A 25,326-nucleotide genomic window follows, 5' to 3' on the forward strand; every position below is an offset into this window, starting at 1 on the left:
TAAAAACGTTTACCCAGGGCTTGATGGAGGCATCTGCTAAGCTTACCATTAAAGCATCTACCATAGAAAGCGATGGGGTGAGTTAGTTGGTGTGTATCTCTAACTCGAACAGATGAGGTGAGAGGTGGCAGTTTGGTTCCAGCTTGAAAGCCCTTTGATATAGAAAAGAAGTATTGATTTCTTTTCCTTTCTAAGCCTTAGAATGGAGAATGGTAATGTCTTCCCCATCTCTCTGGCCAAAAGTTTCCCAAGACTTACCAATGTACCGAGGACATAATTTCAACATAGGAGTCCTGGCAAAAATGTGTCCTTTATGAAAAAGAAACTAAGTGCGAAACATTGTAAAAGGCGTCATGGATGGTTTGTCTACGTAAGGATACTCAGATGCTGTCATTTCTTCATAACTCAGAATCCTCTTTATGAATCCTCTTTATGTCATTTCTTCATAACTCAGAATCCTTTCCACGTGTGTCTCGCATGTCGCCCAACCATGAATGTGTCCTCATTTTCTGTCTTCAGGAGGAATCCCTATCATCTTGCCATCTGTCCCTGGCTCAGGCTGCCCATCTGGGGAGGGGCCAGTGCTTGCCAGATTTGAGGGCTTACCCAGCTGGACCCAAGAAAGGGATTTGCCCCAGAGATGCATGCATTTGACCTCTAGCTCCTTCTTTTCTCCAGCTGCCTCTGTTGTCTTCCTCCAGTGTCTTTAAATAAGCAGCTGGAGCACTCATCCAATGAGGGTTAGCAAGGCGGAGGGGTGTAGCTACTTTTCTAACAAGTCTTTTAATAGTAACGGGTCATGTATGGGCATTTCCTTCCACTACTTCTACAAGACAGTTTATTTTCAAGCCTTGCTCATATGGCACCATTTAGTGGTGTGTGTATCTCCCCACTCCCACCGTTGTTCAGTTGTAGTTTGAATATTACGACCATTAATGAGTACTTTAAGATCATTTTGGTGTGAGATACCTCTAGTTCAAGCCAGATGAAGCAGCGGCCATCGTTGTCCTAATAGAGGGAAAACTGGGTGTCTCCGGCTGTTGTGTAACCCCCCCCCCCCCAAGGAGTTTAACCGTGAATTCCTGGGGAAGAAGGGGGTGGCTGGGCCAGGGCCATGGTGATATTAAAATCAGAATTCTTTTCAAACATAAATGTGTTTTTCAGTGCCATAGGGGAATGTATTTGATAAGAAAACCATCCCAAAAAATCCAGGACAAGTAGAACTTGTTCCCGAGTGGGAACTGAAATAGGGGCGTTAGGGACAAAGTACTGTGCAGAGTGTAAATGGGAGGTGATCATCGAGAAGGGGGAGATGAGAACTGTCTGGGATTATGGCTCTGGGTAACCCCAGGAACAGCTGTAGGCGTCCAGTTTTCTTTCCTCCAGCATCACGTGGAAGCTCTGCAGGAAGTCTCCAGTTAAGGACATTTCACTGTGAATGAAAACAAAATCACCTTTTTAAATGTTCTGGTAGAAAGGAAGGAAACGGCGATTGTTAAATTCTGAGTGACATTTGAAATGATATTTACAGAGAAGCATAGATGACCAAAATAAATATCTTCTTGGTTCCGTTCAGAACCAGGTCATAATGCTGGTTAAATAATACTGATTTACTCTGTGGTTTGCTATATGATGGTTATTCAACCTTCCAAACAGTGTTACTTATTGCTAAGTTACCGTTACATAAAGAGTACCTGTGTTCCATAGTATTAAACTATGCTCATACTCTGTGTTCATGCTTTCAAAAATATTCATTGTCTAACAAGAGCCAGTCACTATTTAGTGTCTGGGCTCCAGTGGTGCATAAGACAAAGTTCTTACTCCCCATGGATCACATTCTAATGATATCTATCTAGCGATCTGTCATCTGTCTATGTATAGTTTATATATACACATACACATGCGTGTGTGTGTGTGTGTGAGAGAGAGAGAGAGTTAGTTTGTGTGTGTCTTCTGTGAGACTGCAGGCTCCAAAGTCAGGCTGTCTGGCTACACTTGTCACTGGCTTCGTGACCTTGGGCAAATTACTTATAACTTTTGTAAGCCTTGGTTTTACATAACTTCTCTGGGCCTCAGCTTCCTCATCTGAAATACAATAATAGATACAGTAAGGCTCTTGTGAAAATTAAATGAGTTATGTACCTGTCAAGTGCTGAAAACTGTACCTGACACAAAATAAGCATTAATAAATGCTAGACCTTTATCTGTTACACACATAGATATACATATAGATACACATAAATGTTACATATAGATACATAATAGATATGATATACGAATGTAATATGGCTATGTGAATGTATATCTTTATGTATTTACGAACCTCAATGCATGTGTATGCCTTCCATGATTTGAAATAATTTGATCTGAGAAATATTAAGCTTGCTATGTACTTTTATTTTTGTAAGGTCTTATTAATAGGAAGCTGTATATTCTGTCATTATTTTTAATAGTCTTATAATTAGTTTGTTGAATTACTAACTCAGCTTTTCTGTTTAAAAAGGAACAGTAAACAGTATTTTGAATGCTAGTTCAGCATGTTCTGACAAAGTATGATGCATTAAAATAAAATTCATCATTAGCATTAAAAATGACCTCTGAGGTTGTAGTCGTTCATTTTTCTCTTCCAGTATTTGAAACAGTCTTTCTGAGTCAAGTTCTTTGCAATACTTTGCAGATATTGTCTGTGTATAACGGTCATAGTTCAATTTTTGATAAATCATTTTGTCATATCATTTTATCGCTAACAATCTCAGCTTCCCATTTACTCTCACCCATTATCTGAGGTTCTTATCAGCTTTCCCTCAGTAATATAATGGCCTTATATATTAAATTATAAAGTAATTTTCTAAGCTAGAATTGTATAGAATTACTTATGTGTCAACCTACATGAAGATAAATCTGAGTATTTGTGAGTGGCCAAATGAGTAGTATACAAATTCAGAGCAACATTTAGGGCCATTGAAAGTTAAATGACTTTGGGAAAGAGTTGGTAATAATTTTGACTCTGGCATACTCTGAGTGGGTGTAATGAGAACAAATAAAAAATAAGCTTCTTTTAAAATAATTATGAATAATACAGGATTCGTGGCTAATAACTCCTTGTATGACCACAAAAGTGAGTGGTGTAATGGAAACTAATTCCTATAGGAGGTTTACTCTCTAGGAGGTTTAAGAAACAAGGCTTTGGAAATCAGATCCAATCATTTATGTCTCCTGTGTCTTTTTCAGTTTTCTCATGTAAAATAAGGGAGCTCGTGGTGCCTCCTCCATGAAAGATAACGAAGTTGAAAATACACGTGTAAAACATGCCTAGCTGACGTCATCTTTAAAGTGCCCTTCTCACTTTCTGAAACCCTTTAGGTTCTTTGAAATAAAATAATATTGGCTAGTTTTTATGTAGAAACTGAAATACATAAAACTAGACTTTGTATGCCAGAATATCTGAGAGATGAATGTATGAGTACTTTATTATTATTATTTTTTCCATTTAAAAGAACATGTGATAATATTTATTATAGGAGATTTGCTTGGTTTTTAGAAATTGATGTTGCTGGTATCTTAAATCTCTCACCTGATTGAGAATATTCTGAGTAAAAGAGCTAAGCTGCAGGGGCTTGTGGTGTAAGGGAAAAGCTGACTGGTATTTGTTTCATTAAGCTTAGGCAAGCTATCCAATTACTTAATGCAAATAAGAAAAGTTTACACTAAACTCCTACTTCTTAGCTTCAAACTCGAGAGAATTTAAATGAGGAGAGATATGTATTTAAAAGAAGGAAGTTTAAATGAAACTTAAATCACGGGCTTAACGTCGAATAATATTAGATCAGAAGATCTGAAATAATAAGTGGGAAATGCCAATAAATAAAGAGACTGTATTCTCCAAGCTGCGTGGTATGTTTAATTTTATTTTGAAGTAATTCTTAAATCTTTGGAAACCCAGGTTCATGGTGAAAGACTTCGTTTATCTCATGCCTTCTTCTCACCAAACAGTGCCTTCTTCCCCTGTCAATGGGAGCTCCTGTCTTCTCTCCCTTGTGGAGTGTTTACAGAACAACCTGGCTTCTGATTTGTACTCGGAGCTCCAGCCCTGGATGGATAGCTATCAGTGAGGCCCAGAAAGCAGGGTCATCTCATCCGGCTCCAAGTAAGAGAGAAGTTGATTGATCATACGGATATCTACCTTCCATGGATGGCCATTGAATAGAATAGCTGGATGGCATAATCAAACCAAGAGCACTGGAAGGAAGCTTTGAAAAGAATTGAGAGCTTTTGAGAATGTAAGCAGATGTTCTTTGCAGAGTAGTTGGAGTTGTTAAATGATACAAATGACTCCGTCAAAGAGGAAACGGATTAGAGGAAAATATTGCTGTAAATGACTTTTCTGGCGGGGAGAGTTGGGGAAATGGGGAATAATATCATTTAGTAATTTCTAATCTTGCTTTTACTTCTCATGTAAAAAGGAAACCTCCGTTAGTTACACCAGTTATCTAAAACTCAGCCCTCCAAAATAATTTGAAAGAAAGTCAAATTGGGTTCCATAATTTTCTAAACATTTTTTTCTAAAATTGCAAAGGTGATTTTAAGCTTCTGTGGACCCTTTCAAGCCTTGCACTAAGTTTTGATACTTGTATGTGTTGTGTGTGTGTGTTTTAGGAGAGCTCCCTCAGTGACCTTAGCTCTGCCATCCTTTGGTATCTGAAACAGCCGTCACAGAACTCGGAAGAAAATCCTTTCTCAGCGATTCTGGACCCAACATGCTAAGACACTTTCTTCTTCCCCTTGTTGCTCAGTTAACATCTGTTAGATTTCAGTTCAAATATCAGCTTCCCGCCTTATAGCATCCTCACTTCTTACAAATGATGTATTTATCAGAGTTTGAGCTTCGTGAGGGTCGGGGCCATGTCTGTTTTGCTCGTCATTTTATTCTCAGTAATCAGAATTGTGTCTGTCACCCAATAATTATATACTGAATGAATTTGTAAACCCTGTTGATTCTTGCTTAGCTTACAGTTTTTATAGGATGACCCTGCTTTCTGGGCCTCAGTAGGAAACTCTGAGAATGAGACAAGAAATATAAGCGCCCAATGAATGAAAAGTATAAAATTTGGAGAACATACGCCTTTGTTTCATTCATTCCCCGCCACATTCCTTTTTCAAGAGTTTTTAGGCAGTGGGGAATAATCTATTTAAAGTATGTTTGTCAAACTTGTAACTGCAAGAGACCTTAAGATTATTTAGTTAACCTTTCAAATTTTAAAGCTGGGAAAACTCAGGTTTATTAGGTTGTGTAGCTAAGTTGCTAGTACTAGGTCATGAGAATCTGTTTTGGGTCCTATAGCCAGATTGCTAAAGATGCAGGTCTGTGTATAAAGATAAATGAAAGTAACTGTAATAATTTATTCAGAAAGGAAGATAACTTTCTTTTCAAGCCAATTTGTGCTACTGCCAATTTCTCTGCAGCTAAGAATCAGGGACAGTTAGGCATTGATATTCCAGAGGCCGTGATATTGTAGAATATAGAACATCTTTCTATAATGCAAGTTTTATAACATCCTTCTGTGTTAAGTGATTTAGGGTAGCCTGGGATTAAGTCACACTTGTGACACTTAAAACACGGTGGGTCGGTGCTTGTAAGGTTCAACTTATCTCTAATTGTTTCTAATTGTTCCCAGTCTTCTGTTTTCTGCAGCTAGTTTTCCTTTTTTTTTCTTTTTGGTCTGTGGTTGGAAATATGCCATTCATCCCTCCATGCATTCAGACATTTCACCAAGTATTTGTTGAACGCTTCCTGTGTGGTAGGCGCTGTTAAAAGCATTGGGAATATAGCCGAGAACAAGAACAGAGCAAGTCCTTGCTCTCACAGAGTTTACAGGCAAGTGGGAAAGAAGTAAGGGGCGTGTGAAAGGATAGGGGTGCTCGGTCATTACTGTCAGCTTTTAATTTCAGAAGGCCTTGAAAATAGTAAAAATAAAGCAGGACTTCTTATTGGTGAAAAACTGGGGGGAAAAGATGGAGAAGACAAAGCTGTATGTGTTCACAGGGTATTTAGTGAATTTGGAGATTTTCTTCTTTTTAGAACATCACTGCCTTTTCTGTATTCCTTCCTGACCCACAGTGGGTACTATTATTATTGCCGCTACTTATGTGACGTGTTGGGTGCATATTCTTACAGGCATTGTGCTAAGTGCTCCATGTATGCAGAACCTTGTAAGGTACTTACTATATCAATCTATTTTACTCAGGAGAATTACAGAACCCAGGGAGGTTAACCGAAGTACTTACTCAGCTAGTAAGTGGTAGAGCCTTGATTTGGACCCCGGACTCAAATTCCAAAGTTTGTGCAGCTGTGCCAAATCTCACAAGCTGAAGAACCTTTATTTTTTTTATTATGACATTGAAGATTTTTGTGCTTATGTCTTTGCTTCTTTGTCACTAACTTGCCAGAACTTCATGATATTTCTTAAGATTGAGCCCCTTTGAACTCCCTTTGTAATTAAAATGGGTTCCACATGCAAATAAACTCAGAAAAAAACATGTGGTTATTAAAATATGTGGTAGATATGAGAAAACCTCGTTGTATAGAATTCATTTTATGCTCGTGAAGTCATAATGCAATTTTTCTGACAGTTTTGTAGATGTGTGTGGATCGCCTTTGAAGGCAGTGCTTGGTGTACTCGCACAGTAGGTGATCCGTACATGATAATTTTTAATATTTTAGTTTCCACCTCACTTGTAAAATAGATAACATCTTCTCCTTGCAGGGGATGTGCTGTAAAAATGATTTAATTGCCCTCTGATCATCTGATTCGTAACCTCAGCAGTTATCACTATAATATTCTTCTGTGGACCACCTCGTTTTTGATGTTACTCTCCTTTTATATTTTGCCAGGATTTATTTGGGTTAAAGAGTATTTTTGTATTTGAAGGCCGTGGTCCTCAGACTTTGCTATGCATCGGAAGCACCTGGAAGGCCTATTAAAGGACAGTTTGCTGTCCCGCCCAAGTTTCTGATCCAATGGGTGTGGGGTAGTGTCTGAGGCTGTGCATTTCTGACAAGTTCTCGGAGGAGGCTGCTGCTGCCGGTTAAGTGACCATCCTTCCAGAACTGCCACTCCAGGGGAGTGGATAGGACCTCTATGAGTGCTGTTCTGTTACAATCGTACATGTCCAGTGAGTTCGTATCCTGAATTAGCATGTTGCTGCATTTGTTGTGAAATTCACTGTGATGTAACATAGAGACATTTGCTTTGTATAAGCCTAATAGTGTTTACTGCTTGAGGAAAAATTTCCTAGTAGCTACTTTTGCATGACAGAATTTCAAAGGGCAGGTTTCCATTTGTTTCTGTTCATCATCTTTATTCACGACACAAAAACACACAGGTTTAATTTTTAAGGGGAGAGCGTTGTAACTTTGGGATATAGTTTACAAGGTGATTTTTCTCTGTTATAATTGTTTTCTGAGAAGGACAGGGTTTCAGGATGATGGAGCATTTTAAAAATCGTTAACAGAAAAATTTTTCTTTTTTTTTTTCTTTTGCTCTTTTCAAGAATCTTTTTGAAATTAAAATTTGATAGACTAGTATGGAGTTCCATTTGGTGCTCATCATTCCCACTTATAAAGCAGATTTCACTCAGAAGTTCACTTATACCAACATAACAATTTTACCTTTTCAAAGCATCACTTATGCCTTTGGGGATATGATGGTATGAAGGCGTTTTCTCTCGAAGAAGAAAAGGCAATCAGAAAATCTTTGTCCATGAGATTAGGCTGAAATGTACTCTCCTTCAGTGATTACTGAATACCTTTACATGGCAGGCACGATGGTGAAGATCGGTGCCAAAGCAATTTATCTTTTTCATGCACAATGAGGGGTTTTAGTGGATTGTAACTTAATACGATCTAATTGTGTGATGAGGTTACTGATCAACCTAATGCAATCGGACGCTTCATTAATAGAATTAGCATTGTGTGCAGGCCTTGGGAGGTGCAGTTCTGCTGTGTAATTTGGCCAAACCATGTCTGCAGTGTTACGTTTAGTTCAGAGCTAAGGGACAAATTGGAGTCGTTCCAGATATGAGCAGCCCTGCTGTTGAAATGTCTGGCCAATTTTGCATAGGAGGATTGTTGGGAAATGGGAGTAATTCCCTGGGAGGGGAGATATCTTCATTGTGGTTTGAGTTTTCTGCTGTAATATAAGATCCATGAGGACCGGGCCATGTCCTTCTCGTTCAGCACGAGTTAGTGTCTCTTTTACTTGCAGGTGATGTGCCTCAGTGCCTCAATTGAGGTGTCATCAATGCCTCACACAGGACTTGTGGTGTATTCAGTAAACACTTGATTGAGTCAATTGTGAGGGGAAGCGATGGTTACCTTCAAATATTTGTCTTGTAGATGGCTTGTTAATTAGATTTATTATTTATATCTCCAGAGGACAGACAGTGGTACCAGGGATAAATTTTTAGATGGGCAGATTCAGTTTTACTTAAGAAGACCTTTGTAAAACGAGTTTAGCAGTCAAATAGATAAACATCACGTATTTGAGTTCTGTTCTTTTAAATACTGGGGTCAAGGCTGCGTGGGGATTTACTAGAAAATACACTTGCTTTTGTTAAACTATAGGCCAAGGTGATTTCGGCTGTCTCTGTTTATTTAAGTGTTTCATTTAAAAAAGAAAAATGTCAACTAATAACATCTTGTTTTCTAAGGTAGACCTTTCTTGCCTTTTCAGATTAAAACAAGGGAAAGAAGTGGACCGAGACAGGGCTTTAGCCAATGAGCAGCTGACCAGAGCTATTCTCCGCGAGAGGATATCCAGTGAGGAAGAGCGTTCCAAGGCAAAGCTGCTGGTGAGTGTCACGGATTTGGGAAAAACGTCTTCACAGGGAAACCGCCAGCGTTTGGGAAGAGCTAAGCACGCCTGCCAACTTTTAGGGTTGACAAAATTCACGTTCTCTTGGCTTAGATTTTCTTGATTTTTGACTTTTACAAGTAATTGACGATTTGCTGAGATGAACCATGAAGGGCATTTTAAGGCAGGTAACTTCAGAATTATTGAAATAAAGGTCAACAGAGAGATACAGGTACATACATCTTACTTGAAGGGATGGAGTGTGTGTCTCCCTGTGTCCCTTTTCATTTCATTGTTTTTGAAACCTCTGGGGCAAGCAGCCTAGCCTGTTTTTATCCTGCTGGTCACAACCAGATGTAGGTCTGTGAAGGCTCCCACAAAGGTGAGTATGGTTTGATCAGTCACGTTCTGGGCTTTTGAAAGGGGAAAACAGAACAAGGGCTTTGGGAACCATAATTTTTAAAGAAAGAAATTATTATTTTATTTTGAGGGAAACATTGCATGAATGTGTCTAAACACGATGAATAGAAAGCATAAACTTGAAAAGACACCCATAAATCTGCCATTCTCGCACAACCACAGTTTACACTGGGGTGTATTTCCTTGTAGACAATTTTTTTTCCTAGGTATGTTTCATATTTAAGAATTCGGATAATGCTGTGTATCGTGTTTAGCATCCGGGACATTTTCTTATGTCACCAAATGTTCTTCTGAAATACAGTTTTTAACAGCTGAATAATATTTGTCTCTGAGTGTACCGTAATTTATAAACCATTTCCCGTTGTTAGATAAAAATGGAACTGCTTTGGATGAAGCCTGGGGCACTGGCTGTTCAGCTCTCATTTCAGCCTCCCTAGAAAACCACGTGTAGCTTTTCAGAACCTCATATTTGGGAACTCACTGGGGAGGTAAAATGTGATTATATATTGGCGAACTATAAACGCAAGACTGGGGGAGGGAAGGCGTCCTTAGTTCAGCGGGCAATTGGGTATTGTTAAACATTTGAAGGAACGTGTCCGTTTCTGCTCTCTTCTGTTCTTTCCCTTGGTCCTTTCTTTGAGAGGCTAACCTATGACTAGGCACTAATAGAGAAAATTAAAGGAAATTAATGTGTAATGAATTCACTTCTTCAGTGACTCATTCAGGATCCAGGCTGAATGGTAGACAGTGAAGTCAGAGTAGAGGTCATGGATTAAGAAAGAAGTGTCAAGGGACCGGCTGGTAGCCATCTTGGAGGACACACGTGTTGAGTGGAACTGAGGCCAAGAGATGGGGAAGGAAAGTCATTTGTCCTGAAAGGGGGATAATTCCAGAATTAAAGACGTAATTCAATCATTCATGATAGCTACTGTACTCCTAAGCTTGGGGTTTTTGTTTTGTTTTGTTTTTTTATTTTTGAGGATATTGAAAATATATCAGGGCAGGGTTTTGAAGAGTCATTTCCACTAATGTTATAGCCTCCCAATTTTGAGGTCGGGTGGCGTTGAAAGGGTTAAACGTGCTTATGTTTAAGAAAGATGGGGGAGCAAGCTTCTTAGTTTCTAGTGGGTAGAAGAATCCTTGGTTGGCATTTTTGTTTGTGCTCCAGCTTTTTTATCTCTTATCGTTGAAGCACTTTTATTCTCTACATCTTTGTGCCTAAGTTTGGTCATACTGTCTTATTCTTTTAGTTGAGGGAGACAAGCAAGCTTGGGATTAAAAAAAAAAAAAAAGCCTCATTAAACATACACACATGCGGATGATAAAGCATGAAAAGGAGAGTTTTCACCAAAAATGTGGAAATATAAGAATTTCTTATATAACAGTAACTGAAATATTATGTAATGTAGTTTGGTTGGAAGAGCTACCTTGAATCCATTTTTCTTGAGCCCATTTGTACCTTACAAGTCTTGTCTATTGCGTGTGTGTGTGTGTCTGTGTCTGTGTGTGTGTGTGTGTCTGTGTGTGCATGTTAAGCCTAAGAAATTGGCATTGTATATTCTGTTTTGTTAGGTCTCTTCTTTATTGATTCTGGCGTTGTAGGATGCTCATATAAATGGCAAATTACCATACTCTCAACTCCTGAATTTCAGCGTCTATCATAATATCAGCCAAATAAAGCCCTCACAGCACTGAGGGAATAAAAGTAGAATTTATACAATAGGCTTTTGGCTGATTCCGAGGGTCCCACCCTGGCTTGAGTGTTCTCAGACATTTTTGTGATAATTGGTAATCACAGCCACATGGCCGCCTGTAGCAGTTTAGGTGCCCGATGACGCCCAACTTCTTTACCAGGTGTCCTCCTGTGTTGTTATTCGTCATCATTGTGGAGGACACGTGTACTCATTGGGCAAAGATAAGAAAATACATTCAAAAGATATTCAGATCACTTAAATTACCACTCTCCACAGATAATTACTATTCACTTTCTGGTTGATTGTTTTTATATTCCCTTTCACATCCCACTAAGTCTGCATAAAACATTATGAGTATGGGTATATGTCTAGCCCCAAACGTAGAGGATAATATACATAGACGCATATAACTTACAATAACCTTCACCTTTAAAAGTTTTGGGCTACATGGTAAAGGTCTTCCCATACCAGTAAGTTAGTTCTTGTATGATCACTTTTAATGGTTGAATGTATTTCACTGGATTTCCCTCTAATTACTAAAATAACACAGAGATATTATAGAAAACTCGGAAAATATAAAAACTGCTCAGGAACCATTCAGATGGGTACTGTCACAAAGACAGATCATAACACGATTGGCAAGGCTGTGAGAATGGATGTGGTGCAGCCACTATGGAAAACAATCTGGCAGTTCCACAAAACACTAAAAATAGAATTGCCATATGGTTCCACAATCCCACTTGTGGGTATTTATCCAAAAGAATTAAAAGCAGGGTCTCGAGATATTTGTATGCCCATGTTCATGGCAGCCTTATTCACAGTAGCCAAATGGTAGAAGCAACCCAAGTGTACAGTAGATGAATGCATAGACAAAAACGGGGTCTGTACAGACAATGGAATGTTATTCAGCCTTAAAAAGGAAGGAAATTCTGGCACATCATGCATCATAGATGAACCTTGAGGACATTATGCTAATTGAAATAAAGCAGTCACCAGAAAAGATAGATACCATATGACTCCGCTTATATGAGGTATTTAGAGTGGTCAGATTTATAGAGACGGAAAGTGGAAGGGTGGTTGCCAAGGGCCGGGGGGAGGGAGCAATGGAGAGCTTTCTGATAGTTACGGAGTGTCAGTTTTGCAGGGTGAAAGCAATTCTGGAGATTGGCTGCACGACAGTGAGTGTACTTTATACTCCTGAACTGTACCGTTCTAAATGGTTACGGTGGTAAATTCTATGTTATGTGTATTTTACCGCAGTTGAAATTTAGAAAAAAATTACTAAAGGAGTAAGCAGTATCACACATATAATTAGTGTTTAGGGGCTATAACGTTCTTTCTGCCTTTTCCCCACTATGGATACCTACCATCCAGGTTTCCAAATTCTGTACCCCGCCACCTTGTAAAACATGTGGTGTGGAACGTGACTTCAAACCTACTGTTGTCCCTTAGTCACTTGATCCCCAGCTGGGAAAGCAGCCATCCTCAGAACCCATGATTCATGGGAGAATCACCCCAAAAACATTAGCATTGTTCCACTGTGAAATCTGGGCCCCCATTGCTGCTGCCATTCTTACCCCTAATATGCGGGTGGTGGCCAAACGCTGATTTGTTCCTCTACAGAAACCAGATGTTGCAGCCTAAAAGAAAGTAAAGGTTGGGTTTCACACATTTGAAGGAATTGGAAAGCTGTCTTTCAGGAGAACTAGGGAAAAAAATATGAAAAAAAGCAACAACAAAACTGACTGAATGCTGGTGCCATGAGATAAAACGAACTCTTCCCTCTCTCGCTCACCGTCCTCCACCCACAGACGGTTGGCATTTAGATGGCTGTCCCCCAAGATGTGAATCCAGGCTTTTCTTCCACAGCTGTCACAGCAGCTAGCTTTCTGAGAGCTCTTTGAAGGGCAAAGTCATGGTGGCCCTGTTGTTGAAGTTTTCAACTAAGATCTGACCAAAACTTTCCCTTTTGGAAGAGTTGCTTTGGCGGGAGAAGCTGTAAGTCCTGTTCTAGATTCAGGAAGAGCTTACCAGCCCCTCATTCCACCTCGGAGGCCTGGGTACCAATATGTTAATCAGCTGATTTCACCCAGAGGTTTTGGGGAGGCAGTTCACTGATAATTTTACCCACATGAAGTATTAAATAAAATTCACATTAAAGCTATGTTTCTTAGGAGCAGGAAAGCACCTCTGGGAAGAATGAAAACTAAGTAGAAGGGCAGCACCAAGAAACCTGTAAAGTTAATGTGATTTGACATTTTGTGCATCTTTGACGACCTGGTACATATAAATCCAACATTTGCTGTGTCAGAATTTTTTTTATTTATAAATTAAAGAGCAGGAAGTAGTGTTTTTTTGACTTGACAGTTATATTTGATTTCTTTTTAAAATGTCAATTAAAATTTGATGGACTTTTTTTTTCCTTCTCAATAGGCTGTTTCAACATTAGCCATTTCTTGTTATCACCACAGAATTATGTTGTTGTTTTTTTTTTTTAATCTAAACTTGAAAAGAAGCCCGCTGTCTTTGCTTAAGGAACTATTTACTTAAATGTTCTGGAATTTATAAACCTAAATGTGAAATAATTTCCTTCACTGTTTGGACAGATATTTTACTGAGTACTTACCGTATGAAAAACACTGTGCTGGATACTAAAGGTCTATAAGTGAAAAAGACAAAACCCTGCCCTAAGGAGTTCACAGTGCATGTGACAGACAGATACATTTAAAATAATGTGAAAGTGCTGAGTCTATTACAGAGCCACACTACTTAAATTTTTGTGAGATTCTCACTTTTGTGAAAGCAGGGACTTTTCTCTGAACACACTGCTCTATCTTCATTCATTTGTTCAATACGCATTGGAGCGTCTGATCTGTGCCAGTGCCCAGCAGAGAGCAAACAGTCAATAAATACGTGTTGACTGAAGAAATGAAGAATTGAGTTGATGCAAGCCCCAGAAATGGGAGGAGAGGAAATGGGGAAGAATAGAAAAGATTTTCTAGGGAGGTCGTGCCCGAGCTGGGTTCTCAAGTATGTAGAGAAAATAATTGAATCCATGGTAGAGGGGTGGCCGGTCCCAGCCTCTGACATGGCAAGGCACAAGCACTCGGAAACATGGGACAATGGGACACTAACTCCACGGAGTGGCCGAGTGGGAAGACAGTGCAAGGAGTGTTGAGGGATGGGGCAGAAGAAGGTGGCATGGCTAAGATCATGAGTCCCAAAGAACCCTGGGCTGTATTCATCCAGGGGTTTGAAACGGAGAAAGGAAATGGTTAGATGGGCATTTTGGTAGCTCACGCTAGTGAAGTGTCAAGGATAGAATAGAGGAAGAAATGGAAGGAAACAGGGAGCTCATTAGTCAGATCATTAGGTGTTTTGGTCCCTTTCCAAGGGACACAAATTTATTAAACACCTACTGTGTATTAGGTGCTGTTAGTTGCTGGGATATGAGTTAGATCTGGTTGCTTTTCCTCACCTCAAAGTCTCCAGCCAAGTGTAGTTTGTGGGGGAAGGTCATTACATTGTGTTTTTTTTTTCTTCTTCTTCTTACTTATAATTTCTGAATTTGTAAAACGGTCGTAGTGCTTAGAAAAAAATAACACTAAAAAATAGGGTAGGTGAATGCATAAATCTAGGTTTTGCAGATTTAAGCGACTCTCAGCAAGATGTCACTCTTCATCCCCAGTTTCCTTTTTGTCTGAAATGCACCAGTGAAGCAATCAAGAAGAATTGATTAATTTTGTGGTGTGTCCTTTTCAGTTCTGCGTTTTGTTTGTGCTTCAAACTGTGACAGTTGAAATTTCATGGTAAAAGAGAAAAAGGTTTTGCATTTGGGATATGGAGGAGAACTACTAAATCAAAGAAAGTAGATAATACTGCTGCTGCCTAACGTATAAGTGGTGTCCTCTCCAAGGGCAAAGGAGACAGTGGGGTTGTAGTTTTGAAATGATCAGCATGGTTCGTGCTCAAAAGTTCTGTGTGAAAGAACAGTGAGTGATTACATGGGCATGTTAGTATCGTGAAAATTAACAAGGTAAATGAAGTGGCATTGCAGCCGCAGGTATTCTGGCTTCTTTTATCGGGCACTTAGAGATGCTTTTTAAATGTTCTTGTCTTTTGGGTGCAATTTAGTACTTTGACTTTAACTTCTATTAACACGATCCCTCTGGTTATGTATGCCACTTGCTGGCTTTCTTGCTATAGACACCAAGCCCCAAATGTTTTGACATGCATGGAGTATTAATTTGCTTTTAATGTCAAAAATGAAGTTGACAATTCTGAGTTTTGCTTTTGAAGACGATTTAAATATAGAATTCCTACTTTATGTTTGAGGGATCTAAGCCATTTACGTATAAGATAGTTTCCTCGATGTCAATTGGTGAGAATGGGACCTGGGATCCATCTGCAAGTCCTGTGCTTTCTCTTTGCTCAGTTACTATCGTATCAGGAAAGGTAAAGAAAGGGCAGCATCCCTCAAGACAGGTGGGAGCAGGGCCTCCCTGCATCGCTGTGCCTTCTGTGTTTGGATCCAGCAAGCCGTTCTAGCGCCCAGCGCAAAGCATCCGTACGCCATCTTCTCCCTTGACGTTCTTTGTTCTTATTCTCATGTGTGGTCGTTACTTCCTGTGTGTATTATCGCAGCTGGAACGCGCACAGCGCTCGGAAGAGGTTGTTCATCAAAGATTGTTAGTCACGCATTGCCAGGTCAGCTTCAGGTAGGTTTGTTTGCTGCTACCGTAGAAACGAGAGAGCCCAGAGAAAGGCTAGGACGGTTATTACACATGTCAGTATTGCTTGTATACTGAAAACTGAACCAGGTGAGTGTGTTTCTCAGTGTACGTTGTCACACCCCGCCCTCATCCGGCTCTGCAGAATTACCTAGGATCTTAACTTTACTAGAGAGCCTTACGGAAGCCTGATTTCCTGGGGAGCAGATACTGAGGGTCCGGGAGGAGAGAATGGATGAGAATTCTTGGGGCAGCGGAGATTGAATCTCACTCCAGGTTGGCAGGTCTGCCCAGTGGACCCAGCGTCCAGGTAACTGCAATTTGCTCATGTTGCTTTTTTCCCCAAGGGACTCTCTCAGACTGTACGGCTTTGTTGACAAAGTGATTCGAGAAGAAAAGAGCACAGTTGGGTAGAATGCTGTTGATGCTGTTGCCAACAACTAGTAGTATTTAAAGTCAGCTATGAGGAGCGTCTCTGCGTAGGATGTGCCGTCATATTTTCATTCTAAATGCACTTTAAAAAATGCATCAAATTGCTTGCCGACTGTTCAGCTCAGGGCAACTCTTGTAGAGTGATGTCCTGTGTGGAAGCCCCGCCATAAATAGCATATTGACGTCCCATCACTTGGGCCATTATGGGTGTCAAGGTGAGGGACGGGGAGCACTGACTAAAAATCCATAGGTAACTAAGGTGCAAAAAGCTGGTTCTAATTCCATCTCTTTACAATGAGATGGCGTTTATTGTTAACTTGTTTGTTCCACTGCCTGGTACGAAATGAACTGTCATTAGAGCCTTCAGACTTTATTGAACTGACATCATCATCTCATTTCCTGCTGAAGAGGCTGAGAAATATGGCCTTCTGTGTTGGCTTTAACCTGTAACAAATTAGAAGTTTACCATAAGCACAATGAAGTCCATCAAGCCTTCTAAATCCTAAAGAAGAGCTTTGCACTTTCTGTTTTGAATGAGACAGTAAGACCAGTCAGTTCCGTTGTGTGCAATCAGCATCAATCTTTCCATTTTGTCTTTAGTGGCAGGTCTCATGCTATTAGTTTTGATACAGCCTTGGAGACTCGCTTTCAACCTATTGTGCGTGTACATGTGGGTTAGTGAGCTCAGTGGTAAATGGAATAGCAGTAATGTTGACTACGAGATGTATTATTGTGCAGTGAGATCGACTTCATTTTTGTTTATTGGACATTCAATTCTTCACAACGTTGAGCGTTCTAGAACAGCTCTGTATTTGTTTATTTTATGCATCTCCGTTTTTATTGCTTAGATAGGATTCCTAAATGGAACTGTGTTGTGCTCTTTCTGTGTTTCTTGATGTTTTGTGCCCTGCTTTTGGGGTTGGCAGGGTTTATTGGCATGTGCCATGGGTTAGTTCGTTGACCGTAAAGACGTTCATCATTTTGTTCCAGCGTGACCCTTTCCACTCTTTTCTTTGCTAACTGTGTTTTAAGGATGACTTCTCCTGAAAAATACCGCGGGGCAGAATTAGCAAATGAAGTCAGGCCTCCATTCTCTAGAGAGCAGGAATCTGTTTACAAACCTGCAGTATTTATTACATACCTCATTTAGCACATTCATCATTTTAATAGAAAAATGAGTCATTTTAGATGATTCTGAAATAATTCGAGGTAAGCTACATAGCCGCAAGCAGAATATGATTTACTCCGACAGCACCAAGCTTTTTTCAAAAAACTATAATGGAATGATCAGCACCAATAATTTATGATTACTTGTGGTAAACTTATTAAGTATCTTCATTGTCATAGTAATTTGTTGATTAATTAAAAGTTTAGAGGAGTTTTCGAGCTTTCTCCCCATTCTTGTATCTTTTGTGACACATGGTTACAAAATTCTATACTTAGCTGTATGTCTAAATATCTTCTCTGCCTGTTTAAAACACTGACTGTAAATATAATTCTAGATTTATGTTTAATATTGTCTTGATAGAAAGACAGTGTCACAGGGCTAGTTTTACTGGAGACTATAAACCTACTTTTAGAAATTTTCTGCTTAGACATTGAACATTAATCCTTTCAGTTTCCTTAGCCTGTCTGATTCTCAGGAATACAGCTAGCTGACCGCTTGGAACCATAGCTCCAAACCCGAAAGGAAATACGAAGTGTTTCCAGGTGGTACCATAATGCGCATGAGCTTTATTAATAACCAGCATCACAACAAAAACAACTGATATTTATTTTTAGTAGTTTTCATTTCACCCAGAGCTTTCAAGTCCATTACCTGATGTTACGAAATGTTTGATACGAACAGGGCATCTGTCATTCCTGTTTCAGATGATAAAACATACGTCCAGGAGACCGTGAATCTAAAGTTTGCCCAGGGAGAGAGCAACAGGTCAGACCCTCACGGTGTAGGTGATCTTATTTGGGGCACAATTTAGCATATTTAGTTGTTATTATGTTTTTACCCTATAGTGGATTGGGCCACTGTATTAGAAAGTATGAGGGGACTTTTAGGGGCAGGCACATGGACAAAGCAGAAATTACTGCAGACAAATAAAAAAGGCATTGAAAATTCATACACATGAAGCAAAAACCATCTTAGCCTGAGAAGCCGCCTCCTCAGCGCAGAGGCAGACAGCCCTCGTCACTCGAGTGGGCTTGTGTGTTACTGCTCAGTGAAATGCTGTAACACTACCAGGGATTCCCAGTAATCTGTTTCAGAACCAAGAATGGAGTAGTACATTTTAGAATGAAAATTTCCATCTAAACCATTTTTCATTGGAAAAGTTTTGACACTTCAAGTTGTAAATTCCGTATTCAAAAAAAAAAGTCTCACCTGTGAATCTCTGCATCGCAAATGATACTGGTGAAATGAAATGTTATTGTATACTTTTATAAAGTCATTTTTGAGTGTACTTGCCAAAAAATGTTTGCTATAATCTGTTATATTTTGGGAGAGGTGGTTAATATAGGTCCAGAAGTACCTGGTTTGTAGGAATTACCTATTCCCTTGCCCTTAGCAGAACATCAGTTTATAAAGGCAGAAACTTTCCTGTTGTTTTTATGTTTTGTATTGTTTTGTTTTTTGTTTTTCTTTATGTGCAATGTAAACTCTTTATTTTCAGGGGAGGTAAAAGTTAATTTGCTTATTTTTCTGCTTTGGGTAATAAAGTTGCATTAACCTGGCAGAATGCTTGTTGAGCAGAGTAGAGACAGGCTTGCTGATTATTTTTAAGAGGAAATGTAATATACACATATATTGTCCAATTTAGTCATGCAGTGGATTCAATCAATTTTTGTATTTTGTGTTTTCACTGAATTTTAAGAAAAATTTAAAGTGAAAATATGCCATAGGTTTTCCTTGTAAAGTCAACCGCTGAATAGAATTTTAAAAACTATGTCATTGACCGTTTTGGAGATTTGTTCAGTTAAAAAAAAAAAGAAACAAACCAATTTGGGAGGTAGTTATATAACTATTAATGTAGTTTAATAACTCCAAGAATAATTCTTATTCACAGAGGTTAACTAATGTAACAGAAAAAATTGTTTTCTAAAGAAAAGCTCTTTCCTTACAGCTCTGGTCAAATGATAGGAAAGAGCTGGTAAGTAAATTTTTACTAAGTCTTCTATTGTAAAATTAAAAGCTGAGTATAAACATTGCTAGGGGTGTGTGTGTGTGTACACTTAATTTGTGTTGCATGCAGTCAAGGCATTTTTTTAGACCCTATGGAAATAGAACTTTAAAATTCATTTCTTAAATTTTTTACTTTTAATGAATTTTTAGTTTACGGAAAAGTTGTAAGAGCTAAGAACTTGACTACATGTACCACACTTGCACGCACACACACACATTTTGTGCACCATTTGAGCATGGGTTGCAGACATCATGCCAATTTGCTCCTTAATGCTTCTACCCCTTAAAAATTAGTGTTTCTTACCATAACCAAGTACAAGTAACGCCATATAACACAGTTGTTAGGTTTCTAAAAAATGCCGTGTCGTGCGAATCCATGTTATACGAAACAAAGAACTAGTACAAAACGGGGTTAGTTTCCAAAAATTACAAAGACGTACTATTATATTTTTATTAATTAAGATAAATATATTTATTAAAGCAATTTTCACCAAAAGTATAACATTAATATGTATTAAATAACGTTTTCTTCATCATCACTACTAAGCACCATTAACTGAGGGCGTTTTCTTTTTGACAAGATATCTTCATTCTCTGAACTTTCTTCAACATTATCTTGACTTCTGTCCTTTTTGCAAAAAATCTGTTATTTTAGATTGCTTGCTTTTAGCTGAGAGATCTTTGTAAATTTCAACATATGGTGCAAAGCACCTGTGAAGTTCTCTTAAACTTTGTGCTTCTCTCATTGGAAGGCTCTTCATTTAAGGAATTCTGCAGTCAAATCCGATATGACATCCACACTCGAATGACAAATTTCAAATGAGATATCGTTTGCTCTTAAAACCTCTTCTTACGCTCCATGTTGTTTGGGGATTTCTCTGATTCTCAAACCATGTTAGAGTGAAACCGTGTTCTAGGATGCCGTGTTGTACAAGGATTTTCCCCAATTCTCGAACCGTGTTAGAGCGAAGCCATGTTATAGACGTGCCATGATATATGGGGGTTCCCTGTACAGTTGTCAAAATGAAGAAATTTAGCATTGAGGCAACATTTTAATTTTTAATCCAGATTTCAATTATGTTCTTTATAGCAATTTTTCCTCCTAGAACAGGATGTGTTCTAGGATCCTATATTGCATTTAGTTGTCATGTCTTACAGAATTTTAAACAAGATTTGCAAACAATAGGATTCTGATGAACACTGTGTTAACTTCAATTTATGAATTCATGCTGTCATTGCTGGAATTTTAGAAAGACAAAAGTAGAATGGACAAGAAAACAAAGATGAAATTTCAGGCATATAGATTCATATTCTGTATTGTGGGTGAGGAAGCAATTGTTTTGAATATTTTCTTTTCATGAACCCAAACTATCAAACAACTTAAATGCTCTTTCATCAGCATCTGTATAGATCCTATGTCTTTGAAATGTAGCAGACATCCTAGTTATATCATTAAAAACTGTTTGTAAACTCTTTTCTATTTTATTACAGAGTTTTTGAACAATAATATTTCTGAAATAGCCTTTTCTATGCCACCTCCCTCCCTCCGAGTACTGCTCCATGTAATTTTAGGCAAATTGCTGTTTTTCTTTATGCCCTTTGTTTCTATCTGTTTAAAATGGGGACAAGGCCGTTAATGTACTTTTCTTTCAAGTCTGTTACCTTGATGAATAAATATATAAATACAGGAGTTCTTAGAGAATGCAAAGTTCTATTACTTATAAATTGACTTTTCATAAAGTAATTCTGTTTTATGAATAGGTTACCAAGTCCACGAGACGCATCTATTTTAATTTTCTTCAGTTATTAAAAAAAAAGTCCATTTAAAAAAAGAAAAATAGTTAAAGTTGAAAGCCTCATTTTCTTGGTTAAATTGAATTTGTGTTGTTGAAACCTTATTCTGATTAGTAGAAGTGGTTTAGTGATAGGCACAGGTACAAATGCGGTCACTGTATTGAAAGGGTCAGAATGAGAAGGGTCTTTTGAACATAAGAGGAGGGGATCTTTCTGCTAATATATATTTGTTGGCCTAGAATGAAAACTCAGACCTTTGTTAGCAAAATCAACTTCAATGAACAGCATTTAAAATACATATACAATCAAATTAAATGGCACAGAAATTGGTCTTCTTTATACCTCTACAAGATAACTATTAAATTAAATGCCCTGAATTTCGGTATTCTCATGGATTAAACCCTTTTGCTGTCTCCAAGTCCAAATAGAGATTCATCTCTTTAAATGCTTTCTTTATTTTTCACTCATTTCCCATGTATTACTTCAACTCGTTAAAAATCATTTGTTAGTTTTTAAAGTTTGGCTGTTCGTGTCGCTCCCTCGCCCGTTTGTGCCATGATCTTTCTTTCTTAATTACCATCCCCGCCTTGTTAAACTTGCAACACAGCGCCAGTCGCATCTTTAGAATGTTCCGGTCATTCCCTGTCATGCATGGGTGGCAGAATGTATCGCGTGTTCAAACTTTGTTTTTTCTGTTTCTTTGTTTGTTTGTTTTAACTCCCTAAGGAACTCAGTATATTATAAAGAAATGGGCTGAGTTTCAATCCCGAAGGCATCAAAAAGAACAAGTTCTAAATAACATACTCCTTTCGAATACAGCCTCTTTCAGCCATGTATCTCCATCTTGTAGCTCACCGTTTCCAACCTATATGTGTGGCTATACATACGCTCTGCATGTATGTTTTAATGTGGCTTCCCCCACCCTCGTCTCCCTCTGAATACTTTGTGTGTGCGTGAGCCTTAGGAACATACATACCGGGCCTGTTAAATGACACAACGAAAGCACACTGTTGAAGTCGTTAAGTTCTGTCCTTGTAAATGACATGATTCAAATGCATGCAGTGGATAAAAATACGTTCGCCCTGACAGAAATCTTTTACTTGAAATGAAAAAGCCTCCTGTCAATTCCGATAGCAACAAAAGTGGCCGCTGCGAGGGAAAGTGACTTGCCAGGACTGCACGTTTCTCAAGCGCTAGTCTGAGGATACATTTGTTCCTTGCTTCTCAGCTTTGAGTTGGTTATAATCTTGTCTTGGCATGCTCTGTTTCCAGAATACATCAGTTTTCATGTTTCTTTGGCTTTTTCTCAAGATTTATGAAAGGGGGTGGTTAGCTTTTTGTCTGGCGAATAGCAAAGCCTGTTTGAGTTCCCCAATCAATAATTGTAAAATAAGTAGAAATTGATCCATGCCAGCTGTAAATCCATCTGTGCATTTCTATTAATGTCTGTCATCCTACAGAAGCTGCACAAAGGACATTTCTGTTCCCCTGTCACTGAAGATAGGACACAAGCAAGTAACAGGCAACTGTGTATTGAGGGAATGGTCTTATGGTGTGTACAGTTTGATACAAGGCTTTGGGAGCTATTTCTCCAAATTCGTAGTATTACGTACATTGCAGGAGGTTGAAAAAGTTTCTGGAATGTGAGCATAACCTAGTTTGGGGGCTTAGAGCTCATCTGGCAGATAGATGGAGTAATGATGTGATTTGATGCCACTGCCAGGTGATGCCTCCACAAAAATATACTCTTCAGTGAGTTGGGGAGTGATTCACCTCGCCCTTGTGTTAGTTGGGCTGGAAATTCTTATTTCCTTCTCTCTGACAAGATAGAATTAAGGGGGAAAAGTGCTGGATGTTTGGTTTTTCAAGGCCAGCGTTGATGTACACATCTGTTGACTGGGTGAAAAGGATGCTCGATGCTATTCGGGGAAGAGCAGCGTGCCTTCTCCTCTCCCAGTTGACACGATAAGGTATTAGTGTGTCAGATCGCCACCTCATCAGTGTGCAGATTTTACAAGGCCTGAAGCTTCTAACTGGACAGGGCACTTGCATTTTGGGAGGTCTCTTCTGTGCTGGTGGACTGCAGTCAGACGTCTCCTTTCCAGAAACTTAGAAATAAGGGAGACATAGTTGTCTCCGGCTAAAGTTCAACACATACTCTTGAGTGACTCCAGAGTAAGACTTACCTGGCATTGATGGAATATATTAACACACCTAAAGAAAGAATGTGTCAGTCTTTCTCAGTCTTTAAAATAAAGTTTTAAAAAGATTATTAATATCATGGGACATGTTTACAGTATGATGTGCACTAGACTAAAAATCAACCTGTTCTCTCATATCTGTATATCTGAACAGGCAGAAAGCGTGGTATAGGTTGTAAAAATTTTTATCTTGCAATTTTAAAACACTTTTCTGTTTTCCTGGTTCTTTGCATTGAGTAAGTATTCATTATATATGCTAAAAAATAGACACCTACAGCCATTATTGTTTTTAAAAATTTTATATATGTTCCATGTATACAGAGAGTGCCAAAAAAATGTATACACATTTTAAGAAGGGAAAAACGATTAAAATTGTAATACTCAATATATACAGATAACAAAAGATAATACTCAATATATACAGACAAGTCACGTTTGACTTCTGCAATTACAAGAGGTGCTCCAAGTGGTTACCATCAGCGTCCAGACACTTCTGATGACGGTGAACTACTGCTTGAGCAACATTGACCAAAGTGTCCACTTGTATACCTATTTTTATATACGAGGTCTGACAATTAAGTTCGCAAACTTCCTGCACCACTGTTGTTAACGTTTTTTTGATATCAGAGGGATTATTCATTATGAATTTGTACCAACTGGACAGTTAACCAAGTTTACTATTTGGAAGTGCTGAAAAGGCTGCGTGAAAAAGTTAGAAAACAACCTGAACTTTTCGCCAACAATTCATGGCTCTTGCATCACGACAATGCACCAGCTCACACAGCACTGCAGTGAGGGAGTTTTTAGCCAGTAAACAAATCACTGTATTGGAGCATCCTCCCTACTCACCTGATCTGGCCCCCAGTGACTTCTTTCTTTACCCGAAAATAAAGGGAATATTGAAAGGAAGACACTTTGATGACATTCATGACATCAAGGGTAATACAACGACAGTTCTGATGGCCATTCCAGAAAAAGTTCCAGAATTGCTTTGAAGGGTGGACTAGGCACTGGCATCGGTGCATAGCTGCCCAAGGGGAGTACTTCGAAGGTGATGTAGTTATGATACTCAGCAATGAGGTGTGAAGTATTTTCTCTTGGATGAGTTCGCAGACTTAATTGTCTGACCTCGTATATAAAGCAAAGATTGAAAAGGACAAGCAGTGCTGTGTCCTTCCCACCCTGGCCCTGGCCTAACGGCTGTCCGGTCCTGGTGGCTGCCTGCCTCTGCCTCTGTGGAGATGCTTAGAGCAGACTGTCAGAGCCTCACGCCAACCGGCCCGCATGCTTTCAGGTCATAAAGCTTATCCAATAACCCTCCGATTTCCACATAGATAGAGCACGTCTTGGCTGGAGTTTCCAAATGCCTGTTCTTCTTGGCAGATGCAATTGTTATTTTAAAGTGATAATTTAGCCTTTTCGTTGATTCGTCTCTCTCAACTTCTGAGACTATTGACAAAGGAGGCTTCTAAATGTGCAATACTAATTTCACCAAAGTAATTAGTCCCTTACCGGAGGCCTTTTAACAACTGGCCTAATGCGCTTCCCAGTAACGACCCCTGTGCCTTGTTCTTCAAAACCTCACTGAAGAAAGGAGGTTGAGAAGGGTGTGCTGTGGAGGGCGTCCCCTGTGATGTGGGAGCCCCCAGTGAGAGTTCTGAGGCCCACTTCACACTTTGACACTTGATCTTAGCCGATTCCACTTCACACTTGTCCCCAGAGCCTGCTGTTGGGGCTCGGCTCCTTCCTCTCCCCTATCTTGGTGGCCAGTCACCCTTGATGTAGAAAGGAGACAGTCTCCGTGCATAATCACCGTACTTCCTGTGAGAACTTGAAGGGACTGTAGAAATCACCTTACCTAACCTCCCCCTTCTGTTTGTGAAGACAGAGGCCCAGGGCCCTTCAGGATGAAGTGACAGAGTGAGGATTAGCATCTAAATCTCTAGCTTCCCTGTTTGGGATGTTTTTCATCTTCTTTAATGGTGATTTCCAGATAGGCTCCAAGGATTGCCGGCCAGGGAACAAGAG

The 25,326-nt window shown here is 39.2% G+C and overlaps 1 protein-coding gene across 6 annotated transcripts in view; it reads left to right on the forward strand.

Annotated features, from left to right (window-relative positions):
- CHCHD3 (coiled-coil-helix-coiled-coil-helix domain containing 3) overlaps positions 1-25,326 on the forward strand; it is a 250,368-nt gene that overhangs the window by 80,753 nt on the left and 144,289 nt on the right. For all 6 annotated transcript variants that reach the window (XM_019751017.2, XM_074315354.1, XM_074315355.1 and 3 more), the window contains exon 4: positions 8,733-8,850. In XM_019751017.2, coding sequence (XP_019606576.1) covers positions 8,733-8,850 — 118 coding nt within the window. The remainder of the gene's footprint in view (positions 1-8,732; positions 8,851-25,326) is intronic.

Source organism: Rhinolophus sinicus, linkage group LG11 (assembly GCF_036562045.2).
Source record: "Rhinolophus sinicus isolate RSC01 linkage group LG11, ASM3656204v1, whole genome shotgun sequence".
NCBI lineage: Eukaryota > Metazoa > Chordata > Mammalia > Chiroptera > Rhinolophidae > Rhinolophus > Rhinolophus sinicus.